Source organism: Pseudonaja textilis, chromosome 7 (genome assembly GCF_049901715.1).
Source record: "Pseudonaja textilis isolate UNSWEBS1 chromosome 7, rPseTex1.2, whole genome shotgun sequence".
NCBI classification, from domain to species: domain Eukaryota; kingdom Metazoa; phylum Chordata; class Lepidosauria; order Squamata; family Elapidae; genus Pseudonaja; species Pseudonaja textilis.
Window position 1 is genome coordinate 18,391,788 of NC_141996.1, and position 23,784 is coordinate 18,415,571.

At 34.6% G+C, this 23,784-nt stretch overlaps 1 protein-coding gene across 4 annotated transcripts in view; it reads right to left on the reverse strand.

Moving 5' to 3' along the window:
• Positions 1 to 1,896: 1,896 nt before the first annotated feature.
• Positions 1,897 to 23,784, reverse strand: part of RDX (radixin) — a 32,847-nt gene continuing 10,959 nt past the window's right edge. For all 4 annotated transcript variants that reach the window (XM_026708909.2, XM_026708910.2, XM_087937123.1 and 1 more), the window contains exons 3-14: positions 18,550 to 18,633; positions 17,256 to 17,351; positions 15,244 to 15,518; positions 13,266 to 13,349; positions 12,705 to 12,851; positions 12,307 to 12,403; positions 10,348 to 10,511; positions 9,004 to 9,134; positions 7,543 to 7,703; positions 6,187 to 6,279; positions 5,270 to 5,512; positions 1,897 to 4,263 (exon numbers count right to left, since the gene is read on the reverse strand). In XM_026708909.2, the coding sequence (XP_026564694.1) occupies positions 4,099 to 4,263; positions 5,270 to 5,512; positions 6,187 to 6,279; positions 7,543 to 7,703; positions 9,004 to 9,134; positions 10,348 to 10,511; positions 12,307 to 12,403; positions 12,705 to 12,851; positions 13,266 to 13,349; positions 15,244 to 15,518; positions 17,256 to 17,351; positions 18,550 to 18,633 (1,740 nt within the window). In that variant the 3' untranslated portion in view covers positions 1,897 to 4,098. The remainder of the gene's footprint in view (positions 4,264 to 5,269; positions 5,513 to 6,186; positions 6,280 to 7,542; positions 7,704 to 9,003; positions 9,135 to 10,347; positions 10,512 to 12,306; positions 12,404 to 12,704; positions 12,852 to 13,265; positions 13,350 to 15,243; positions 15,519 to 17,255; positions 17,352 to 18,549; positions 18,634 to 23,784) is intronic.

The window sequence follows — 23,784 nt, forward strand, 5'->3', positions numbered from 1 at the left end:
TATATCTAGAATTGGATTGAATACAACAACATAATCAAGTTACAAGTTGGGAATCTTCAGGAGAACTGTAATCCCTTTTTTTTCCTGATCTGCCTTTCAACAGGTTGAAGAGCTCTAAAGCTGTTTCATCTTAATCCAGTTTTCTGCTCTCACAAGGCATTGCTTTGAAATGGCTTCTGTAGATTTTGTTGGAGTTTGATGCCATCAGCAAACTGGTACCGTTGAACTCCATACAATTTCTTTTAACAGTGTCACATATATGTTAAACAGCATGGTCAACAGATCAAATCCTAAAGGATTATTGAGAGCAGTCTAGAATCTGCTTTGATAACTTCTGTTGATTATGTTTACAAAGTATGCTTAAGATCTTTTTTATGTAAATCACACTTATAGTGGTCAATGTCTGGAACTCACTATCTGACTGATGTTACATCCTCAAACCCCCCAAATTTTAACCTTAAACTGTCTACCATGAACCTCACTCCATTCCTAAGAGGTCTGTAAGGGGGCATGCATAAGTGTAACAGCGTGCCTACCGTCCCTGTCCTACTGTTCCCGTTTATCCACTCGTTTATTATATATATACTTATACCTGTTTATACTTATATGTTTATATGTTATGTTCATACTTGTTTTCTATATATGTTTGACAAACAAGTAAATTAAAAACAACATCCCACAATTGCATATTGATTCTCAGTGACCAACTGATATTAAGCAATATTAACTTTGAACCGTATCCAGTGCAAAATAGGCTAGGTTTACACAACGTGCAAAGCCACCCGCTCCCCCACTGCCAAATCTAATACTCACAGCTGTGGATATGGAGTAACGGGATCCAGACTTTGGCAGCTGTCAGGATCTAGAATGAAACAAGCTGAGCCTGAACCCAAGCAATACAGCTACTCTTTGTTCATTGAGAAGCTCTGATGTTGTCTGTAGCAGTACCTCTGAGAAATATAATGACCATCATTTTGGAATTTGCCTGATTCCATCAATTTTAATAGACATGGATAAATTTAGTTTAATGATTTAAATCATACCATGGACATTATGATACTGATCTTTTTTATGGTTGTGAATTGCCAAGAATCTTTGAAAGCAGCTTTAAATCCAATAAGTATATTATGACTTTGCCTACCCAAAATAAGTTTACTATATGGGCACAACCTATCTGTGTGTGAAATCCTAACAAAAATGTCAAATTCCTTTGAAAAGCTAATAAGCTACTGTAGCCTCATAGTCATCCTAACTTAATTTCAGCCTGTCTGCTTAAGATCATCCAAAATCTTCATAGTGTGATTTGCCCTATCTGCCAACTTATAAAATTGGAATATAGGTAAATTCATCTGTATGGAATGGCTAAAATTTTTATTGCAGAAAATTTGTAATAAATTATTTTAAGCAGGTTACACTGCTAAGCACAAATCAGTTTCCATGGAAAAAAAAACATGATATTGTGAGTTTTACAAAACTAGGAAGCTTTGAAATTTAAAATGAAATTACTTTTTACGTATAAATACTGAGATTGAAGTGAATTTCCTTTTAAATTGGCTCAGACATCGATATTTTACCCTATTTATTCAACCCCTTATGGCAAATCTGGATCAGATACCAATATGCCCCAAATTCAAACTTATCTACATATGCCATCTTAGGTTATGAAACTCAGAAAGAAAACAATTTTAAAACATTCATAATAGCCTTTTGTCCATTCCAAAATGATTACTTTTCTTTGCAATCCAATGCAATGTCCCTCTCCCTCCTTAATCTCACATTTTATTGTAGTATCAAAGTGAATTGATCACGTTTTCTTGCAATTTTTTCTTAGACCTAAGAACATTGCAATTTTGTCAGGAATGATAAATTAAATAACCACAATGAACCTCACAAAAATTAGCTGTATTCTCTTTATTGTTAGCCAATGAATGTTATTCAAAATAATAGATGGTAATAACTATAGCTTAATTTTATAACACAAAACATGATGCTAAAGAGAGGAGGAGGGGAAGCATAGGAAAATATCTTCATCAAGTATTTCCTGAATGCCCCGACATGAATTAGTGTGTTTCCCCAACAGCAGGTGACAACCCTTTAACCACCAAATTAGACATGGTGAAAAGCCTTATTACAGATGTCAATTCCTAGAAAAATATTCACAGTTTTATAAATGGATTAGATCCATTTAAATACTAAGCTATACACTGTAGATTATGAACAGCAAATTTCACTGGTACTTCTCTTTCCCCTTCTTCCACAGTAATAGATTAACATGGCAATGCATGTGTACCTATTTCAGGGAAGAACCATACACAACATTCCACCTGTTATGGCAAAAGTATTGAACACTTTAGAAATCCATATCTCAGAATTCACTGCATGAAAAGATGCAAGGCATTTGCCCAATCCTGCAGATGGAAGCAGAAGTATCCAGGGCAACCAACATTTGAGCACATGCACAATATTTGCACACCAGTCTATGCAAAATTGCTCAGCTATCATTCTTCCATAAAATAATGGGGGGTAACTTTCACAGTATCTTCCTTCTGATTCAGGGGGAAAACCCTAACTTTCAGTGAGGTTTCTAAGGAACTTGTGCATGAATGATTAATAAAATGGCAATTTTCATAGATAAGTATAAAGTTGAGTGTATAATACCAAACATAACAGAGCTGAACCATCTTCAGAGAAACCAGGACTTCTTTCTCCCAACTCTTAAAGTTCACTAAATATGGTAAATAATTTCAGTGTCACTTCCACAAATATGATATTCAAATCCAAAGTGCCAATTTTAACTAGCTATTCCATAGGTAAGAGTGATTCATATTGATTCCAACACACAGATTCAATATTCTTTGAGTGCATGTTGAACTTGAGCCTAAGGATCTACTCATACCTCATTCTGTCACAATTCTGCCACAATTCCTGTGACTACACTCTCTGAAAACACAAAGCACAGATATTCTCAGAATTAACATGGAAATTACGGGAAGAATGTGCAAGTGGGCCCTACAACTGAGCGCAAGAGAACATTGTTTTATGCACTGAGTTCATTAAATGTTTTTGGAACAATATTAGTTTAGTACAAAGGTACTCAGAAAACATAACCAAACCTTTCACACCTCTTATTGGATAACATACCAGTGACAGGTTAAAATTAAAAATACATGATTCAAAATTTAACTTGTCAAAAAGGCAGCTGAACACTTCTTGAATACTATAAATCTACCTGTAATATAACAAAATATTAAAGAACAAAGGCTCCTAGATTCTTGTAGCGTTTAGCTATGCAGGACATAGATTCACACTGTTAGCATTTCAATGTGGTGTTTCAAGGGCAAGTCATCATGTTTATTACAGTGAGGTAGGCTTCTGTCCCCTTCTTGGGACTGATGTTTTCATATGCTCTCTTATCAGAAAGATCCAGGTTTCCCATACTACAATTTGTAATAACATCCAATGAATGCAAGGGAAGGACAAACTAAAGAATGTTCCCTGCTTTTATTTGAAGAACTAAAAACTTTGGTATAACAGACTTAATAAGCAAAAAACTATAGGTAATGTTCATATATACATATGGAACATATATATGAATGAAAAAAGTGCTGGAACAGCCACCTACCATATAGACCTTTGTGAATAGCCAGGCAAAGAAAATCATCAATGATGACAGGACATGAAACACCAAAGAATTCTAACCTACAAAGGGAAGCCCTTAAAAATTAGCAATATCAAAATCCTCACCAATTGCTAAATGAAAACAAACAAGCCAAAGTGCACAAATGCCAAAACTGAAGTCAGTTGTAAGGTAATGTATCAATATTTGAAATAACAGCTTTGCTACCATGAGATTGCTGTTCCTTTGAAGAAGAAAACAAGAAAATGTAAAACCATGGAAATCTTCTCAATCACTTCCAGACAACCACAGCTGATCGACTGCCTTATTGTTGAACTTTTTTTTTGGAAATATGTTTTAACCACAAACTGGTATAAGTGCTTTGGCAAGGTGAGGTGTGATCCTTTCATCTGTGGAAAGGCCTGTATTTCTCTGCTGGTGGTTCAACTTTAATGGAGAACATACATGCAAAGAAATGGCTCTCACATTGCTTCAAACTCATCAATCCGCTGCTTTGTATTGCCTTGGCGTATCTGTCGAAGAGTCTTGTATTTATCACGGCCTGCTTTAACATTTTCAGCATGAAGTACATCATTCTGTGTTTTCTTAGTTTCATCTCTGGCTTGGGCCAATTCAGAACTGAGAGCCTATTCAATACAAGTATTAAGGGGTTAGATATTGCCATAACATTTCTACCCATCAAATTCAAAATCTATTATACAGGAGTAACTTATTTTAGTCTTCTAATTAAACAAAGTTTATAGAAAAAGAAAGGGAGTATCCTCATAGGGAAAGCTAAAAGTAGATATGTAGCCTTAGAGACAAATGACAACATATTTTGTTACCAGTATTTTAAAAAATACAGTATGTCTCATTTATACATTTAATCTAATAAACTGTTTGAAAATAATTGGCACCGTACTCCAATGTTTGCTTTAATAATATCCTTATTTGTTATTATTTTCAAATAATTGCCCAAAATTTATATATACAATTACTTCATTTAGTTGGGAGAGGGAGAAATGATGTGTTAAAAAGAGGGATATAAATGAGATTAGTTATTTACACTCCAGGAACTTGCCAAATCCATTGTTTTAAGCCATTAAAATACATACATGCTTTATACATATTTCTTACTTTACCTATTGAACTGCATTAAAATAATTTATTTGCTCATTTCAACGATCCATTTCTCAGTATATCATGTAAATTTTTGTAGTTCAGAATGGTTATTCCTAGCACAATATTGTCAGGAATCCCACTTTACCGGTTTCAATGTTTTAAAAAAAGCAAACACTTCCTTTATCTCTATTACATCTATTATTGAAAGGAAGCTTAGCACAATAGGCTATTTCATTAATAAAACTATAATCTAATTTTCAGTTTGTGGGAGTAGAAGAATCAGGAGACCTCAATAGCCTTGTGTCATTCTAGATGTTTCCACTTGACTGCTGAGTATAGGAGCTGAAATCTACACATCTATGTGTCGCATGTTGACCAAGAACTTTTCATGCCCCGTTAGGTTTTATATAAGGGGTACATATCCAGAAGGTAACAATGTAAACTAAAGGCTCCTAATAGTAGGTTAAATTCAATCCTTCAAAAGTCCTTGGTTTTCAGCTTATATGACAGGTTTCTATCAGCCTTGTTTACCTGAAGTTGTTTCTTTACTCGCTCATTCTTCTGTGTTTCTGTAATACGTTCTTCCTCACTTCTGTGATTCATAATACCTTCAGAAGCCAGTTCAGCACTTGCTTCAGCATTATTCTCATCTTGTTCATCATGTTCATTATCTGTGGGAGGAATTACTGGTGGGGGGGGAGGTGGGGGCGGAGCTGACATTACAGTTTTCAGTTCTTCTTTGGTCTTTTCCAGATCTTCTTGAGCTGCAAAAGCCTAAAAAGTGGGAATAAATGATAGTGTCAGGGCTCCGGTAGTTACCCCCATTTAAATCCTGAGTCTCTAGCCAGATTTTCAAAGCTCAAAGAAGATTTATTAGAAGACATGACGGTGCTGCCTGGGTGTAGCCAACTCTGAGACACATCATTCATCATCACCCTTGACCCTGGTTGTCCCCCACTCCCTGGGTGTATTATAATTCATATTCTCCAATAGGACACATCCATAGCCAAGAGTCATCAATCATACTCTCCAGTTAGAATTTTGTGCAGCAGAAACTTCGATCGCCTGGAAACTATGTATGAAAACATCCATGGGATGCAGTATCAGTTTTGCAAGCTGCTACACTACGCCCCCCTGCCTTTCTGTTGGCAACTCTAAAAGACCAGAGAAATATTTTATGAGTTGATAGATAGACAGATTTACATTCTGTATCAAATCAGACTTGTTATATCTGATAAAAAGAAAATGGGCAAATGTAAATGTAGTTCTTGTTTTTCTAATGAGGATGGAATAGTATTAATACAAAATAAGGCTCCAGGAGATTTAAAAACACATTTTTCAGCAGACCAAATTTGACAAACAGTGTTAAAAATTTGGGGACTCCAACATAAGAGTTTATAACCGTTTATTATCAAAAAAAATCTAGCAATCGTTTATAAAAGAATTACTTTATGTTGCCATTCTGAAGCTTCTTCTTCTTTCTTTTTCTTGGCTTCCTCCAAAAGCGCAATCTTTGCAGTAAATTCAGCAAGTTCTGATGCCTATGAAGGAAGAAGAGGTTTTTATTTTCTTCATAAAATCATCTAAAATTAAAAAAAAACATTCATAATTTTGGTATTATCATTTTATTCAACTTGTGAACTTCAACTTATTTATTCAAATTTATTCTAAGTGACAAAACTATATTCAAAGTAACACAATAAAATCCAGCAAAAATCCAGCAACAACTAAGAACATGTTTAAAAATAGTTTAAAATACTGAGGGCCACTGTGTGAACACATACCAGAAACTAAAAGAAATAATTCCAATAATTGTATTTTCCAAGACACAAATGCATATAGTCATAAATAGTGAAGTAAAGGCCCAAGATAATTAAAAAGGAATTTGCCTTGCACTGACTCACAAAATATTTGCCATGCAGTCCTTATATACATTTTCTAGAAAGAATGTTTTCTCATTGCAAACATAATCCAAATTATGCTTCAAACAAAGCAAAACAATCCCAATATAAAAATCTATTTTTTTATTAAAATTAATCAATTTAAATGGGAACCCATATATAAATGTTTCAAATAGATCATAAAAATAAAAACATTAAAGAGCAAAGCTGTTAGAATGTTTGACTTTTAAAAAAAGAGGAGGCAGAAAGCTGTGTTGGAAAAAACATCCCACTAATATACTAGTATAACGTAAAATAGCAATTTATTCTCCTCGTACAATTAGTTGGTCAATTAATTAGTTAAATTATGGAACTTATTTCTCCTCCTCAATGAGGTCTTGAATAAGGGAGCCTTATTATTGACCAGCTTGGCATTCACCAGCAGCAGCCAACCCCAGGGCCTCTGGGGCCCTGCTGTCAGGGGCTGAGAGTGAGCTCAAGGGGCTGGAACACAATAGTGCCGCACATTGGAGCGTCTTTCCATGTAACAGCCTACTTTTTGACTCCTGTGGCACCCATTGCCTGTAACCACTTCAATGCATTGTCCACCCAAGGTGATCTTCCCTCTCCTATTTTAACATTCCTATGACAATAGCAATAGCACTTAGACTCATATGCAGCTTCATAGTGCTTTGCAGCCCACTCTGAGTGGTTTTTCAGAGTCAACATATTGCCCCCAACAATCTGTGTCCGCATTTTACCAACTTCCGAAGGGTGGAAGGCTGAGTCAGCCTTGAGCTGGTCAGGATTGAACTCCTGGCAGTAGGCAGAATCAGCCTGCAATGCTGCATTCTAACCATTGTGCCACCATGACAACAACAAATTCTAACCCAATCTAACACAGCTTTATATTTGAAATCTTACTAGTTGTTCCTGATTCTTCATCTGATCTGCTGCCTGTTTTGCCAGAGCAGCTTTTGCGTCTTCCGCAGCTCTTCGTTCTTTTTCCAAGCGCTCTGCTTCCTCTTTTGCTTTTTTTCGTTCCTGATCTAGTTCTAGAGCTCTTCTTGTTTGCTCTTCCAGTTCTGTATAAATATTCATTATATCAAAGAAATAAAAAGCAAGTTTTAGCAATCCGGATTAGAAATACAAAAATAAATAATGCCTACAAAAACTACTGGCCTTGCTTCTAGTTTTAATCAACAAAATAAAGTTGTCAAAGATGACATAAACTCATCAAGTAGAATTTGTTTCCACTAGAAGTCCAGACAGTTTTACATTCAAAGAACCAATTCCAATGTTTTGTCAACTTTACCCAATGAACTTGCTTTTTCTGAAATGAATAGGCATGTGTGTAATTAGAATTTCAGAACTAGAAAATAAAGGCTAGATTGCAAACAATTTGCACCCAAGGGAACTAAGTATCTGAATATTCTACTGGAAAGGCAAACACCCCCAGTATTACAGAAAGTGAAAAAACTTTGCCAATCTTTTCTTCACCACAGACCCACTTTAAATAACTTTTGTGACCAGGGACTAGGGCCATGGATCACCAGGACTTAACTCAAGATTTAAATAGTAACATTTCTTCAAGCCTTTGTGGACCTCCTGATGTCACAGTCCCCCAGGTGTCCGTGGACCATTGATGTATTGTAATGCTTATGTTGTACATACAGGCAGAATTCAGGCACAACATCCTGCACTTTCAATTAACAACAATATATACTGTATTAAGTAATGAGAAACTCATTTGCCCAAGATCCTGGAACACCAAGCAAAAGTGGAGAATCCTGGCCTAAATGGACAAACTATCTGATTTGATATGTCTTCAATGAATTGCAAAGGTATTTTAAATACTTCATCTGCTGATAATTCTAAAGTCCCCAGGTCATACTTGCAAATAAAAAAATATATTTCAAAATTCCTTGGCAAGATTTTAAGAATGGGGATTTTCCCCACCTATACATTATTAGATATTTAGCTCTTAATGGTTATTCTAAGCATTCCAGTTTGATGTATGCAAAATATGTACTTTAGACTGATTCCCCAACTGGTTGGAACAAACCCAGGATTTGCCAATAAGTTACAAAGTATGGTTTGATTTGTCCTCTGTGGGTGGGTACACTAAGTTGCCAAGCACCACTAATTATGCTGTTTATTTCTTGCAGCTCACTATCTGTTCTCATGCAGCAGTGCAATTGTTGCTTTCTAGTGTCTTAGGGCAAGTCATTAAAACAGGTAAAAATTGTAAGAAAGCAGAATAAATGTTTTTATAATATTGGCTAACATTTTCTTCACTTGAATAATAAATGTTTTTAGAAGACATATAACAGCTTTTCAAATCATAACATAATGTCCTGTCATTAATACTTAAAAGGTCTTCACCTTTTTGGGCCTTCATTGTCTGTTCTTCGATCTGTCTTAGTCGCTCTATCAATTCTTCTTTTTCACGCTCTATTCTTTCCTTTTCTTTTTCAGCTATTTCCCTTTTCTTTTTTTCATTCTCTAGTTGGGCCCTAAAGAAAATGAATAGGTAAAAATAAAGCATGTGAACAAACAGTACTCATCTCCCCTCCCCCCCAAATAAATTTATTTACTCAAACACACAAAATTTATTCTAACATAAGCTAAGTGACCTACTGATTAAAAAAAATCCTACTGTGGAAAAAAAACAGGTTTTATGATATTTATATTGTTGCATTTAAAATGTATAATATTTGGCTAATATTAAAAGTGAGTAATGATGGCCTTCAACTATACGTGCTAGGAATTCACAGACTTGTGGTCTTTGCCAATCTTTTCTTCACCACAGACCCACTTTAAATAATACTGGATGACACCAAGCAGGCCTATGCTGTTTTCAAAAAAAAAATAAGGTTCAGCTCCCAAACATTTCAGCCAGCTACTAAATGCAGCAAAACATTTAGCTGACAATCACCATAATACAGTGAGTAGATAATGTTTTATTTCATTCCAGTGAATAAGAATGTACTATGCAATTAATACATTACTCTAGCATGTTGCACAAGAAACTTCAAATTTTGGACACGGACTAGAATATCACTGTACTGTATAGTCCTGTTACTGTGTAATAAAACAAAAACTGATCTCCCATGGGAAAACAGATGTTTTTCATTGTAATTGATCAATCTGGCAATTTATGGTAGTAGCAAAGGCTAATATAAAAGTGACACTTACTGGAACTTCCCTTACTATCAGATCAACATATATTAAGATTTAGCCTACCTAGTACATAACAATCTGATGTTACCTAAGAGAACATATAGTAAACAGGCCAGTACAAGCACTTTGTTTTTCCCAAAAGTATCAGGCTTCCAGTAGAGTCTAATTAAAATAAGCAAACTTGTTCTCACTATACTTTCTTGGAATTGGGCCATAGTACTGGAGAACCATATTTTTAGAGCCATTAACAGTGCAAACTGTAGCACTATAAACACTGCTGCCTGGAGGACCAAGGATCACTCAGCACTGTACCCAGTCTGATAACATTGCTTAAAATGGTACAAACTATGCATAAGAGATCTAAGACACTACATTAATAAGCTCTGTTTAGTAAGTATTGTCCCCCATTGTTTTCAAATAATTCTGTCTCCCCATATGGTCATACTTTTCTTCAAGGAATTATTCTGAAGATAGGACATGAAATTAATTTTCAAACTAATTTGCTACCAGAATCTCAACCTCCATGATTAATCGCAAATATCCTACCTCTCCAACTGTTTTTGGTGTTTTTCTTCTCTTGCTTGGGCCTTCATTTGTTGCACTTCAATTGTATCTGGTTTTCTCCTTCGCATGTATAATTCATGGTTTCCCATGCATAGCGCCAATATCCGCTTATTAATTCTCAGACGGGGTGCATAAAACACAAAATCCTAATGAAAAATATTTAAGTTATCAAAATGATCACATTTTGAGAAACATAACTATTTATTAATAAAAATAATTTTAGCTTAAATCAGATTTCAGCATCAGTCTTTCACTAATTACTAACAGGACAAGTTAAAGATGTTCCAGAACATATCAGTGATCTAGAATTAGCATGCTATTATTCAGGGACACAAACACATTTACATCAATTTTATAGATTACAAGTGAAAAGTGTTTCAAGAATTGGAATGATTATGTAACAAATTGGTGGAGAAAATTCAACTTACATTTAAAAAATTATAAATGAACAAGAAGAAAACTTTTAGACAATAAGCTGCAGCAAAGAAAAAGTTTATTATTGAGAATAAGATATGAAGTGATCTATTTTGTAGTTACATTTTAAATCATTAATTGGGGGTCTAGTTAATTGCATTTTAGAAAAAATATTACAACAGAAAAATTATGATAAAAATAAGATAGTTGGGACTTTTAGTTAAGAAAGGCAAGGAAACCACAAATTCCATGCACCCACACACCCATACACAACTGTTTGACCATCATCAGACACCCAGAACTTTTTCCACAAATGTTGATTTCCACAAATCAGCAGCAAGCTGCTGATATACAAGTATGTTATTTCTTGCTCCTTTTAGGCAGAAAACCAAATTAAAACCAGCATATACCATAATTTTAATTATACACATGCAAATAATTGAAACATCTGAACTATAGTAGTAATTATTAGAGTTGACATCAATTACATTTTGAGGCAATCAGATTAGGAAAGCTGCCCAAGAGCACCAGATGTTTCATATATATTTCAAAGTTACTTTTATACTCCCAATACTATATTGATTGAGCTAATTTATATACTTGGACTAAATCAATCATATGTTTATTATGGCCTGAGTTTAGCATACTTAATATTAGTATTAATATTTGAGGCCTCAACCAATTAGCTTTGATTTACAAGAATGCCTTATAAAATCAACATATACAAAAAAAAGTAAAGTGGGGGGAAAAGCCAAACATTCATTAAAACAAAGTTTTTAAGCATTCTATGCAAGAGTCTTGTCTTCAAGGCCTTCCTGAAATTTGCCAAGATTTGTAAAACACTATGTTGGAAGGCTATTTCACAACCTATGGGCCATAATGGAAAAGCTGTGATTTCACATCCCTTGTGGGTGTGGAACAAGCGAAGTCAGATGTTGTTTAGGCAGATATTGTTGTTTAATATTAACTGTTCCAGTATTGCCCTTTGCATAGCTGATGGTGATTCTGTCAATGCTGATTGGGCTCAAGGGTGTTCCAGATGTTTTGGAATTGCACCCAAAAGACCTGTTAATAGTGGCACTATCTTTGCTTTCTTTGTTTTTGTTCTACTTCTATTTGCAGGTCTTTTATATTTTGTGATTTTTCTTGAGTTCTTTTTCTTCTATTCTGCTGCCTCCAAAGATTTAAATGTCCGCTATCTAGATTCATTTTGTCTTTCTTATAACTTCTTATCATTATTCTACTAGCCCACAATAACATTGAGTATTTACCATTCTAACGCATTACGTTGTGATTACAAACTCTAATTCAGAAGGAAATAAAAGGTAACAACCTAGAATTAATTTCAACATAACTAAAAAAGAACAACATAAGCACCATAAATAAGCCAAACAATAATAGAAAAAATAAATCATGAGTACAGCAAAATAAATTTTGTAAGTCACAAAAGACATTATTTGGAGATCTAAGAAACAGGAGGAAAACAACAACAGATGTGCTGATTATACCTCAAGCACATTTACTTACAGGGGCTTTTTTGTCAATAGGCTTTATCACAAACTTTTTGTCATTAAATGATATATTTCTTATCTCACTCCAAGGAAAACCTATCTTCGGAGTCAACCTTTAAGAAAGAAGGAAATAATCTTAGTTATGGAGGGAAAACAAAGAAACAGACTTAAGACAAGGTTTCAAAAGACAGACACAAAACCCATCTGCATCTGTTAAAACAAAAGGATTTTTCCTTATTAGATTTCTCTGCTCCATCCTGCCTTCTGTAATAGACAGAAGTCTACTTTTATCAGAAGTATTGTTTACTACAGTATTCTCATGGGGCATATTTTTAAAATATATTAGAAATTTATTTAAAATGTAATACTTGAAGATGTACCACAGGATCAACAGAATAGTATTATGCTACTTACTTGTCATCATGTTCATAAATATTCAAACCCAAAGCATCAACACCAAGCCATAACTCAGTTCCTTTTTTGTTTTTAATTTCAAAATAGTTGACTCCATACATTTCCAAATCTTGCGCAATTTTGAGGTATTCCATCATAGAATCTTCCCTGACAATAAAAAATAGCATAATTTAAAACCATATAAAACATAATAATCAGAGGCCTGCAAATATTAGTTTCTACTACAATCCTTTACTCTCAATAGATGAAAAATATTGTATTTACTAAATTCCATCCAACTTTAGTAGGAAATAAGTTCTAATTATTTCAGTAAGGACCAGTCCCAAAGATGATGTGGTCAAGGTTAATTATTGCCAGATTGAAAATGTAAGAATATGCTGACTTAATATAAACAGGAACTTATTAAAAATTAAATATTGTGTACTGGAGTAGATTAAATAGCTCTCTGGGTAACCTATTCACATACACACTAAAAAGTAACAGAGATTATAGAAGAAAAATTACTATTAAACCAAAGGAAATTAATTTTCAAAAGATATACAAAAGTAATATGGAAATTACCTTAACATCCCTCTGTGTTCTTCATGCCAATTTTGTATTCTTTCTTCCCACTGCTCTTTTGTCAGTTTATGTTGTTCCAAAACACTACCAAAATAAAATGCATTTATTTTTATTTCAAATATTTGTAAGGCTGCCCCTCTCATAAAGAAACTTGCCTGTTTGCAAAAGGATAGGAAAGACAGCAAAGACAATCTCCCTACTATTCTAGATTAGACTTCTCCACTATATGCAGTAGCATAATATGGAGAAGATACAGTCCAGTATACCAGGAAAATATCAAGTAGCTTGTTAAATTTCCAGAAATCCCAATATCCTAGATCAGAAAGACATATACCAGTGGTGGCTAACCTTTTTGGGCTCCTGTGCAAAAACTGTGTGCGCGTTGGTGCTCCTGCCAGAACCCAGAAGGCAATGTGCACCCCCCACACCCCTACGCATGTGCATGCAATCCCCCCCCCCTTACCTGCATTGTGCCTCACAGCTGATTTTTGGCTGGTTTGAGGCCTTTTTGGCCTCCCAGAGGCTTGAAAAAAGCCTCTGCAGGCTGAATAGGCCCATTTTGTCACTTCTGGTATTAGCAGGAAGTGACGAAACGGGCCTATTTGGCCTGCAGAGGCTTTTTTCAAGCCTCTGGGTGGCCAAAAAAAGCCTTAAACCAGCCAAAAATCAGCTGTGAGGCACGCGCATGCGCAGTGAAGTAGGTTTGCCTGCGGCTTGCGTGCCAGCACAAATGGGTCTGAGTGCCATCTGTGGCACGTGTGCCATGGGTTCACCATCACGGATCTATACTTTCTACTAAGTTCACAGCAATCAGGGTTTGATTAAAGACAATCCAAATAAAAATTCTTTACTTTAAACAAATAAGAGAATCAAGCAATTCTTTGGATGAAGATAGATAGCAGCATAATTGCCCAAAAACGGTTCTCTAATCATCAGTGATATCTTATTCAACTTTAGAAATGCAATTTAATGGCACAACTGTAATAAAGAGATTTCAGAAGCATCCACCACCAATGAAATTGACTATGTTTTATCTTATATCATGCATCATTTTAAATTCCAAAAAAAAAAAAAACTAAAATCCAAATAATATTTAGCTGTGGAAATAGAAAGCATTAGAAAATTGCTCCTAGCTCATTTTGGCTTGATATTATTTGTACTACTGCATTTAAACTGTTCTATAAATAAAATATAAAGTAAAATCATACATTTTATTTTTCTTTTATACTGTTAAATATTGTATATTCAAACAAAGAAAGAGATGAATGCAATTTAATAATTATCTGATGATTATATTATCTATTCAATCATGTCCAGCTCTTGGTGATTCTATGCAGCAGGTCTCTTCACATTTTCTAATCTTATACTAATTCTTTGAGTGCTATGCTTTGGACGATGCCAGTTTTGATGATGTCCAGCCACTGTGTTCTTTAATAGCCTGGTTTCTTTTTACCGCCAACTCCTCCTAACATAATTGCTTTCTCCAGTGAATTCCCCCCATGACATGGTCAAAATAAGTGAGACAGAGTTTCGTAATTTTGCCTTCTCGTGACATATCTGGTATATGCTCCAGTACCTGCTTATTGGTCATCTTTGCTGTCCAAGGAATACTCAGCAGTCTTCTCCAACAGCACAAACAACTCAAATGAGTCAATTTTCCTTCTGATTTGTTTTTTAAGTTTGAACTTTCACAACCATAGATAGCTATGGGGAACCCAATAGACCGGTCTAACCTACATTTGGTTTCCAGGTATCCTTGCTTTTCCATATTTGACTTCTAATTATCCCCAAGCAATTTATTATACATGCACCCATTTTACTTTAACAATGAGAAGATACATATTTAATAGCACTGGCTTAATCTCAAATTCAAATCACATTATGTACTACATTGTTCATAGTGTACATTACTTAAGCCATATTATCAAACAGATATTCTAGATCCAATTGAATTTTGATTTATTCAGAAATTTCTTACCGCTGGGGAAGAAGTCTGTCGTTGGCCAAATATCCTAGTTTATGTATTTCCTTATTGTAATCAGTATATTTTGCTTGAACAGCATAAGAAGCCAGCAGAACTGCAGTTTCAGGTGGACAATAGATTTCATCATTCAAGATGGCTTCTTTGATTTGCAGAAAAAAGAGTCTCTGAGTTATTTCTTGAATCAATTCTTCAGAAACGTCCTCAGGAAAAAACTTTGCCCTGAATTTGAACTGAAATGGATTTTCTTTCCTTACATCTTGCTGTGTTACCTAAAATGAAATACATAACTTATAAAATATAAATATATGTTATAATATAAAATTTTAAAGGATGATGAAAACATTAAAATATTGGGAAAAGTAATCTATCACCACTTATCATGTTTTGCAATTTAATCTAAAAAGTACAGCATTGAAGGACGTGCGATTTACACAGAGACTTAAATAATTAGGGAAGCATGAGACCTTTCAGAATGTATATTTCAAAAACATATTAGAAGACCACAATAAGTAATGGAATTCTCCAACATTCATTAAAGAAACTCAACTCTGAAAGCCTATTTATATATAGTACAGATTGGCTATACATTTGATTTCAATAAATCAATCTTGCATTAACCACTGGAAATATAGCTATATTTTTCCAGCTCATTCGATGGAAACTATATTTGTTTAGTGACAGCACTGAAAAAGTGACATGACCATTTTTCACACTTATAACTGTTGCAGCATCCCATGCTATTATCAGCTGTGACTTTGATCAAAATTCAGATGTTTGGCAACTGGTTTATATTTATGCAATACCTCAGGGTCATCTGGTCACTTTTTGTGACCTTTTTTGTGACCTTTTATGATCTTCTGACAAATAAAGTCAATGGCCAGATTCATGGCAACTTTCTTAACAATCATGGTTCTAACTTAATAACTGCAGTGATTCACTTAACAACTGTGGCAAGAAAGGTCAAAAAATGGGGCAAAGTAACGACTGTCTTGCTTAGCAACAGAAATTTGGGGCTCAATTATGGTCATAAGTCAAGGGCTATCTGTAGTTAATACTGCCCAATTTAGACTACCTTAGGAAGAGTAAGTAATGCTGGAAGATGTTATGGCATATTATTCTCTTGTTCAGTGTTCTAGAAAATGTTCCATCCCTGATTTAATTATGTTTTAGTTTTTCTAATCCAGATAATCATGTTTTCAAGTTAGAAATAGTACGTCCTTACTTTCTCCCCCCTGCATACTTTTTATAGTTCTGTTATTCTTAAGGGTTTTCTGGGGCATACCAGTACAATCCTCTTGTTTCTCAGTAGCCTCATTGTGCCACAATCTGATCAGCACTTACTAGCTTCCTTTACTACTAGGAGGAATGATTTATGATTCATGGGATGCAAGTATAATAATTTTCTCTTGCCTGTCTCTCAGTGTCTCATTCAACAAAGAAATATGAAAGCTAATAAGTTTAATCAGTTGGAATGCTTGCTTTATATGAAAATAAAAAGAATCCTCTTTATGTTCTAACACACAGATGAGCCCAACAATTCTACTTATCCTACACTGAAACTTTAGCTCTCCTTAGATGCTGGATATTTATCAGATATATATTAACCCAAAGCATCCCGATCCTTCCATGATTAGCTGGGGTGGGAGAAAGAATTTTTAAAAAATTGTAAACTTTATGATCCGCTTTCCATGACATTCCATAATACGTGCTATCAGATAACTGAATATGCCACAGCCTTTGAGAAATATATTATTTAGATATGAATCAATTTTATTTTCTATAAAATTAGATTGACATGAAATAAAAAAAGAAACTTAGAAATGGATTCACACGTACTCTAGAAATATATTTCACAGTTTACTTTTTTTCCCATTCATTTCACCCATCTAGTAGCAGCACTGGCTTGACTCATAACACAATCTTCAGAATGTATCTATTCGACTTTTGATACTTTTGCCACACCAAACATATAAAAGATATTTTAAATTTTTAAAGTAAAAAATTACCTTTTTGTTTAATTTCAACCAAGTTGAGTACCCTTTGCTGTCCACATACTGCAATCCAAAAAACCAGACTTCTCGTAAGCCAACTGTTTTTACTACCTAAAAAACAAAACCATATCAATATCAAAGAATGAGCTTGCCATGGATGTTTTATTGCTGCCAATAACTGTTAGAAGTCCTTCCTTGATTTAGTGATATACAAATGCAATAAATAAATAGGTATTTCCTCAAGAAAAACAGCAATCTGTATCAGCCTATCAAGAGAACTTCGAAACATTTTAAACTACAATTAAAAAGAAGAGACAACTGAAATAAAGATGGTCGGGTAGTTACAGAGCAATGCAGTTGTTATTGAAAAAACTGGCAAGCCGTTTTCCTTTAAATAACATCAGCTGTGACTTTGTTTAAATACACACCAGATTTACTATAGCAAATCTTCTCATATGGGATAATTTTATGAAGTAAGACAACTATTTTATTGGGTTATCAGAATCTAAGCGCATCCTGCTAGCAGCTAAAACAGAGGTTAAGTATATAAAGTGCTGCAGGCTAATTTTGTGCATGTGGTCACTAGTAAGCTGATTTAATTGGAAGAGATGCTAATCTCTCCGCACACCACTCCCCCCACCCCCAGCACACTCCTACGGAGCAAATCAAAAATCAGTTCATGCTTCCCAAAGTGACAAATCATACATCTACAAGAAACCCACAAATAAGACAAGAATAGAAGCTTCCTCTTGCTATTATTTCTGAACCTTTGGTATTCTAAGCATGTTGCTTCTATTTCTGGCACAACTAGGTATTCTAATAAACTTCCCAGAATATGAATCAGAATGAAGTTATTATTTGAAGAGTTTCCTTTTTTATGGAGAACTTTACACAATTATAGTGGATGTTTCCCTTTTTGGAACGAATACAAGTAAAATTACAGATCAAATCTTTCTATCTTTATTATCCTGTTTTACAATAGAATTCTAATGCTACATAGGATTATCTAAACAACTTAACTTTGCACCACTGCTATCTTTTTCACCTATGAGAAGTTTAAAAATATTGCTTATATCACATCACAGCTGTATGCTGTATCTCTATTTTTTAGAGTTAAAAAATATAAAGTATTTTTTTAATTTATATTTTTAAAACGTAAAAACTATATTCTATAGATTCTTCACAAATCTGGCTACCAATCCTAGATGTGTTAATTGATTATTTAGTAAAAAACATACTATGTTATCATTTATACAAAATGTAAAATGTTAATAAAAGATGAAGATATACATAAACTCAATATTTATACCTGATCAAAAAGCTGTTTCCCTGTTGTGTTCGGCTGAATGGCAAATTCTAGCTCTGCATCCATAGTGGTAACCCTTACATTAATCTGCAGAGAACAAAAATATTTAATATAAATACAACATGCTACTATATTAATTTAAACATTAATATAATCCCAAATAATATAGATATGGTCAGCTCCTAAAATTTGCTGTTACTAAAAAAAAACCTAAAGAATATTAAAAATCAGAAGAATTTTTCTTATATATTAATATTTTATTCATCACAATAAAACTTTTGTGCAAATATATTTATCAAAATCATGCTGAATTTAATCATGCTGAGGTTAAGATAATTAACCTCTCTCCAAAATAAGTATGTTTAGTATACTTATAAATATATATAGATAGCAGAAAGGGGTTATAAATATGCAAGCCTTACTACTCTACTTTCTCAAATGTTATTGCTAGTGTCTACTGAAATCAGTCCTGGAGATTTGCCCAAGTGTGTGCATATGCAGTACATACACATACACAAATTTTAATTAATTAATTAAATCCTTATAAAAATAAGGCACTCAATGAGTACAATTACTTGATTCTTCCAGCTTCATATATATACACAAACATTTTGCTTACTCACAGACTAATCTCTTGAATATGCATATATGATCAAAAGAGGGAGGGAACAAGATACAAAAATGTTCCCCCTGTAGAAAGTCCCACTATACTCAATGAGTCGTACTACCAGCTAAGTGTGTATAGGCTCTTGCCATATCTATTTACCTCAGCATAATTATTGTAAAAAGAGATAGAAACTATGGGGGGGAGTGTGTGTGGAATCTTTGGGGTACTATTTCCTTCTGTTTCCAAAAAGGGTATATATTGATAAACAGCTTTCAGCTGAGCTGCATACACAAAAAAAGGATGCAATTTATTCCATAGCATGTTCCACAGAGCTCTTAGTCCCAGATAAATTATGTTCAAGACGGTTGCTTTATTCAGTCAGTTTACTGCCTGTATCATTATTTTTCCTTTGGCATCCACATCCAGTAGGATGCAATGGAGTCTCTCTCTCTCTCCCTCTCTTTTTCATCTTGTAAGTCAACCCTCCCCTTACCAGGAGGAGAGAAGGCAGAAAGAAAGAACTCATCTTTTTGAATAAATTCAGTAAGTAAATGACTGAACGCTAATACTGAATGGAAAACCCTTCAGCAGGAGGATTCCACTTTCAGAATAACTCTTTCTAATGACTGATATTTGTACTCAGAACTATAACATGCTGTATTTGTCAGCAAGCTTGTGACAAATCCTCTTATAAAAACTACCATAGTAACAAATCTTAACTCTATAAATGCCAAATAAAACTGAAATCATCACCTATAACATAGTTTGAAAATGTTAATTTTACCAATCCTAATAATTTTACCAATCCTCTACTGCAAGATGAAGGATCTTCACTTATATAATTTTGTAAACAACAAACTAAAAGACTCAAAGTCCATCCCATCCCTGAAAGGACCTAATGGTAAAGACTGCAACGATGACACTATTAAAGCCAATCTCTTTAACCCATTCTTTGGTTCAGTATTTGTAAACAGCAATGGATCATGCCCAGTATTTCCTAACCGAATCACAGACAACTACAATGATCTAATACATATTGATTTTACAGAAGACAATGTTGAAAAAGCACTACGCAATCTAAAACCATCTCTATCTATTGGACTGGACGGAATATGTGCCTACTTCTTAAAAAAGCTATCCACTGCCGTAGCCAAACCTCTAAGCATAATCTTTGAAAAATCTTTCAGGACCAGTTCCTTGCCAAAACTATGGTCACAAGCCACGGTCATCCCCATCTTCAAAAAGGGAGACCCCAGCCTAGTTGAAAATTACAGACCAATCTCTTTATGCTGCATCACCTGTAAAGCCATGGAATCAATTATTAACCAATCCATCATCCTCCACTTAGAAACAAACAATCTTTTGTCATATAAACAATTTGGTTTTAGGAAAAAACTATCACGTAATCTGCAGCTCTTACACTGCAAAAACATATGGACTACACAACTCGATCAGGGCAAAACAATAGACGCAATCTACATAGACTTCTGTAAAGCCTTTGATTCAGTGGTATACAACAAACTACTCCTAAAACTAAAATCTTACAGTATCTCTGGACACCTGCATAACTGGATAGAAGCATTCCTGTCAAACAGACAACCAATGGTCAAAATTGGGAGCGTCCTATCAAATTCTGTACCTGTCAACAGTGGTGTCCCCCAAGGCAGTGTTTTAGGACCAACTTTTTTCATACTCTACATATCAAGAGCAACTGCATTCTCTTCACTGATGATGTAAAGCTATTCAACACCACAGACAATACTGCTACCCTTCAAAAAGACCTTGACTATGTATCAGAATGGTCAAACAAATGGCAACTTCAAATCTCAACAAATAAATGCTCTGTCCTACATATTGGCAAAAAAAAATCAGAAAATAAAATACAGGCTGAATAGTCAAGACCTTGTTGATGATCCAAACTCTGTCAAGGATCTTGGAGTACTCATCTCGAATGACCTAAGTGCTAGAGCCCACTGTAACTACATAGCCAAAAAGGCGTTAAGAGTTGTTAACCTAATCTTACATAGCTTTTTCTCTGGTAATATTATACTAATAACTAAAGCATACAAAACATTTGCTAGAGCAATACTCGAATATAGCTCATCAGTCTGGAACCCACATTACGCATCTGATATTAACACAGTTGAGGATGTCCAGAAATATTTCACCAGAAGAGTTCTCCACTCCTCTACTCGTTGCAGAATACCTTATGCCACCAGACTTGAAATTCTAGACCTAGAAAACCTAGAACTATGTCGCCTTTGGTTCAATCTAAGTATAGTGTATAAAATCATACATTGTAATGTCCTACCTGTCAATGAATACTTCAGCTTCAACCCTAACAACACAAGACCAAACAATAGATATAAACTCACGGTTAATTGCACCAAACTTGATTGCAGGAAATATGACTTCAGTAACAGAATGGTCAATGTCTGGAATACTGTACCTGACTCTGTGTTTTCTTTCCCAAACCCCAAAACTTTAACCTTAGACTGTCTACTATTGACCTCACCCCTTTCCTAAGAGGTCTGTAGGGGGTGTGCATAAGCGCACCAACATGCCTACCGTGCTTGTCCTATTGTTTCTTTTCTTTTTTTTATTTTTCTTATATGTATCCATGTATTTACAACTATGTTTTTACTTATACCTATTATCTTGTAAGCAATTGACAAAAATAAATAAATAAATAAATAAATAAAATAATTTACTTAAAATAAATTGTTTTCTTGTATGTATGTGTTTTCCAAATTGTTTTGTTCCAGTGGTTGGAGTTCCTACACATTGTTCGGTACACATTGCTATAATTTGTTATTTAAATAAGATTGTAAGAGCCTCTAAACATTAATTAAGATAACATTCTAACAACCAAGTTTGGGAATAATATAATTAATAGCTGAATCATTGCACCTGCCTTGCAAGTCAATACAAAACACTCTTTGCCTTGAATCTCAATGTAACTTATGGAAATTTGCAGAAATTTTCCCACTTACTACCTCAAGGCACTGTGGCACACCTTGAAATATACTGAGAGGCATCAATGAGGAATATAATAGAGGCTGCTGAGAAAAAATAATTCCTCCAAAATAATCAAAAAAATTATATATGTCAGTAGCCCCTGTACATGATTCTCATATTGTATACTATTCAGAAGGATTTTTCAAATCCAAGGATACATTCTGAGACAATAATTGATTATGGGGGTAAGAGAGACAATATGAAAAATTTTCTTTCAATGATGTTTGTTAAATTAATTTATAACGAAATCCATGACTTGGCCTCTAGTCTCCAAATGTGATCATGGGAGAAATGACAATACAGTTGTGAGTTTTTCATAAGTAGATTAAAGTATGTACTATAATCCACTGATTTTTCTATATGCCTATGTATGTGCACTGGCACAGAGCAAAATTAAATCAAACATTTAAAAATGTATCACAGGTAGTCCTTGGATTACAACTAATTATTTAACAACTGTTCAAACCTACAATAGCCTCAGATGGCCTGTAAAACATTTCTACCTATCATAGAATGTCAGAACAACTCCCATAGTCACGCGTCATTTTGGCACTTTGCAACCAACTCACATTTATGATCAGTTAGAGCAGCCTACAGCCACAATTTGAGATATTTTTTTGCCAGTTTGGGAGAGTGAATTCAATTTGGGAGAGTGAATTCAGACTTACCTCCATGTGATTTGCTTAATAATTGCCATAAAAAACAGTAAAAAAATTGAGTCTGGTCCCATAGTGCCTTGACTTAAGATCACAACAACTTACAGTTATAGTTTTAAGTCAAGGGCTATTTATATAACATAATGGCTAATGATGATAACGCTCTAATGATAAATTATACTGAAGGTGAAAGTTAACCCTCTGAATCAGCAAACCACACATTATATACAGGCTGTAAGGAGACAAGTATGCAGCTGCATATCGATCAGGCTCATGAAAGATGCAAATTCTAATGCCTTCTTAAAATGCTAAAAATCTTGAAACCCTTCCGCTTTGTCAGTCTTCGGAGGCAGCAGGAATTCGCATTTGTGCGCGATCCCTGCTGCGCTCGCTGCTGGAGTGCCTTCGATCCAACTGGATTAGGAGGCTATAGTTATCCTGTAGGGATAACTGAAAAGAGGGGAGATCCGGGCAGGGGTCGGGAGATATCGCATCCCCACTTCCCAGCCGGCTTAACTCCCTTTTCCAAAGGTGGTGGAGCGACGGTCAGCAATGGCCGTCACAAAGAACCTCTCAGCCGGACAAGTTGTGTGCAGGAGGAAGTGAAGACAGAGAAAGATTTTGGCTGAACCGGGACGACAATTAACAACTGAATACCCTGTAACTTTGGCCTTTTAAGTGATATATTGTTTCCCAGAAGATCGTTAAGCTGCGGTGGAAAGTAAAGGGAAAGTTTTTTTTTTCCCTCACTTTCCTTCCCATGGAGACAGCAGATGGAAATCGGAAATACCCGCTTTGGCAGCAGAAGGTACTAACTTTCAAAATTGAAGCCAAGGGGACATTAGATTTCTAAACACTGATATTTAAAAATTAAAATCTTTTTGCTTTAAGTGGGAAGGAAGAGAGGTAAATGATTTATACTAACGTTTGTTGAAGGAGACTGCTTGGAGTTTTATA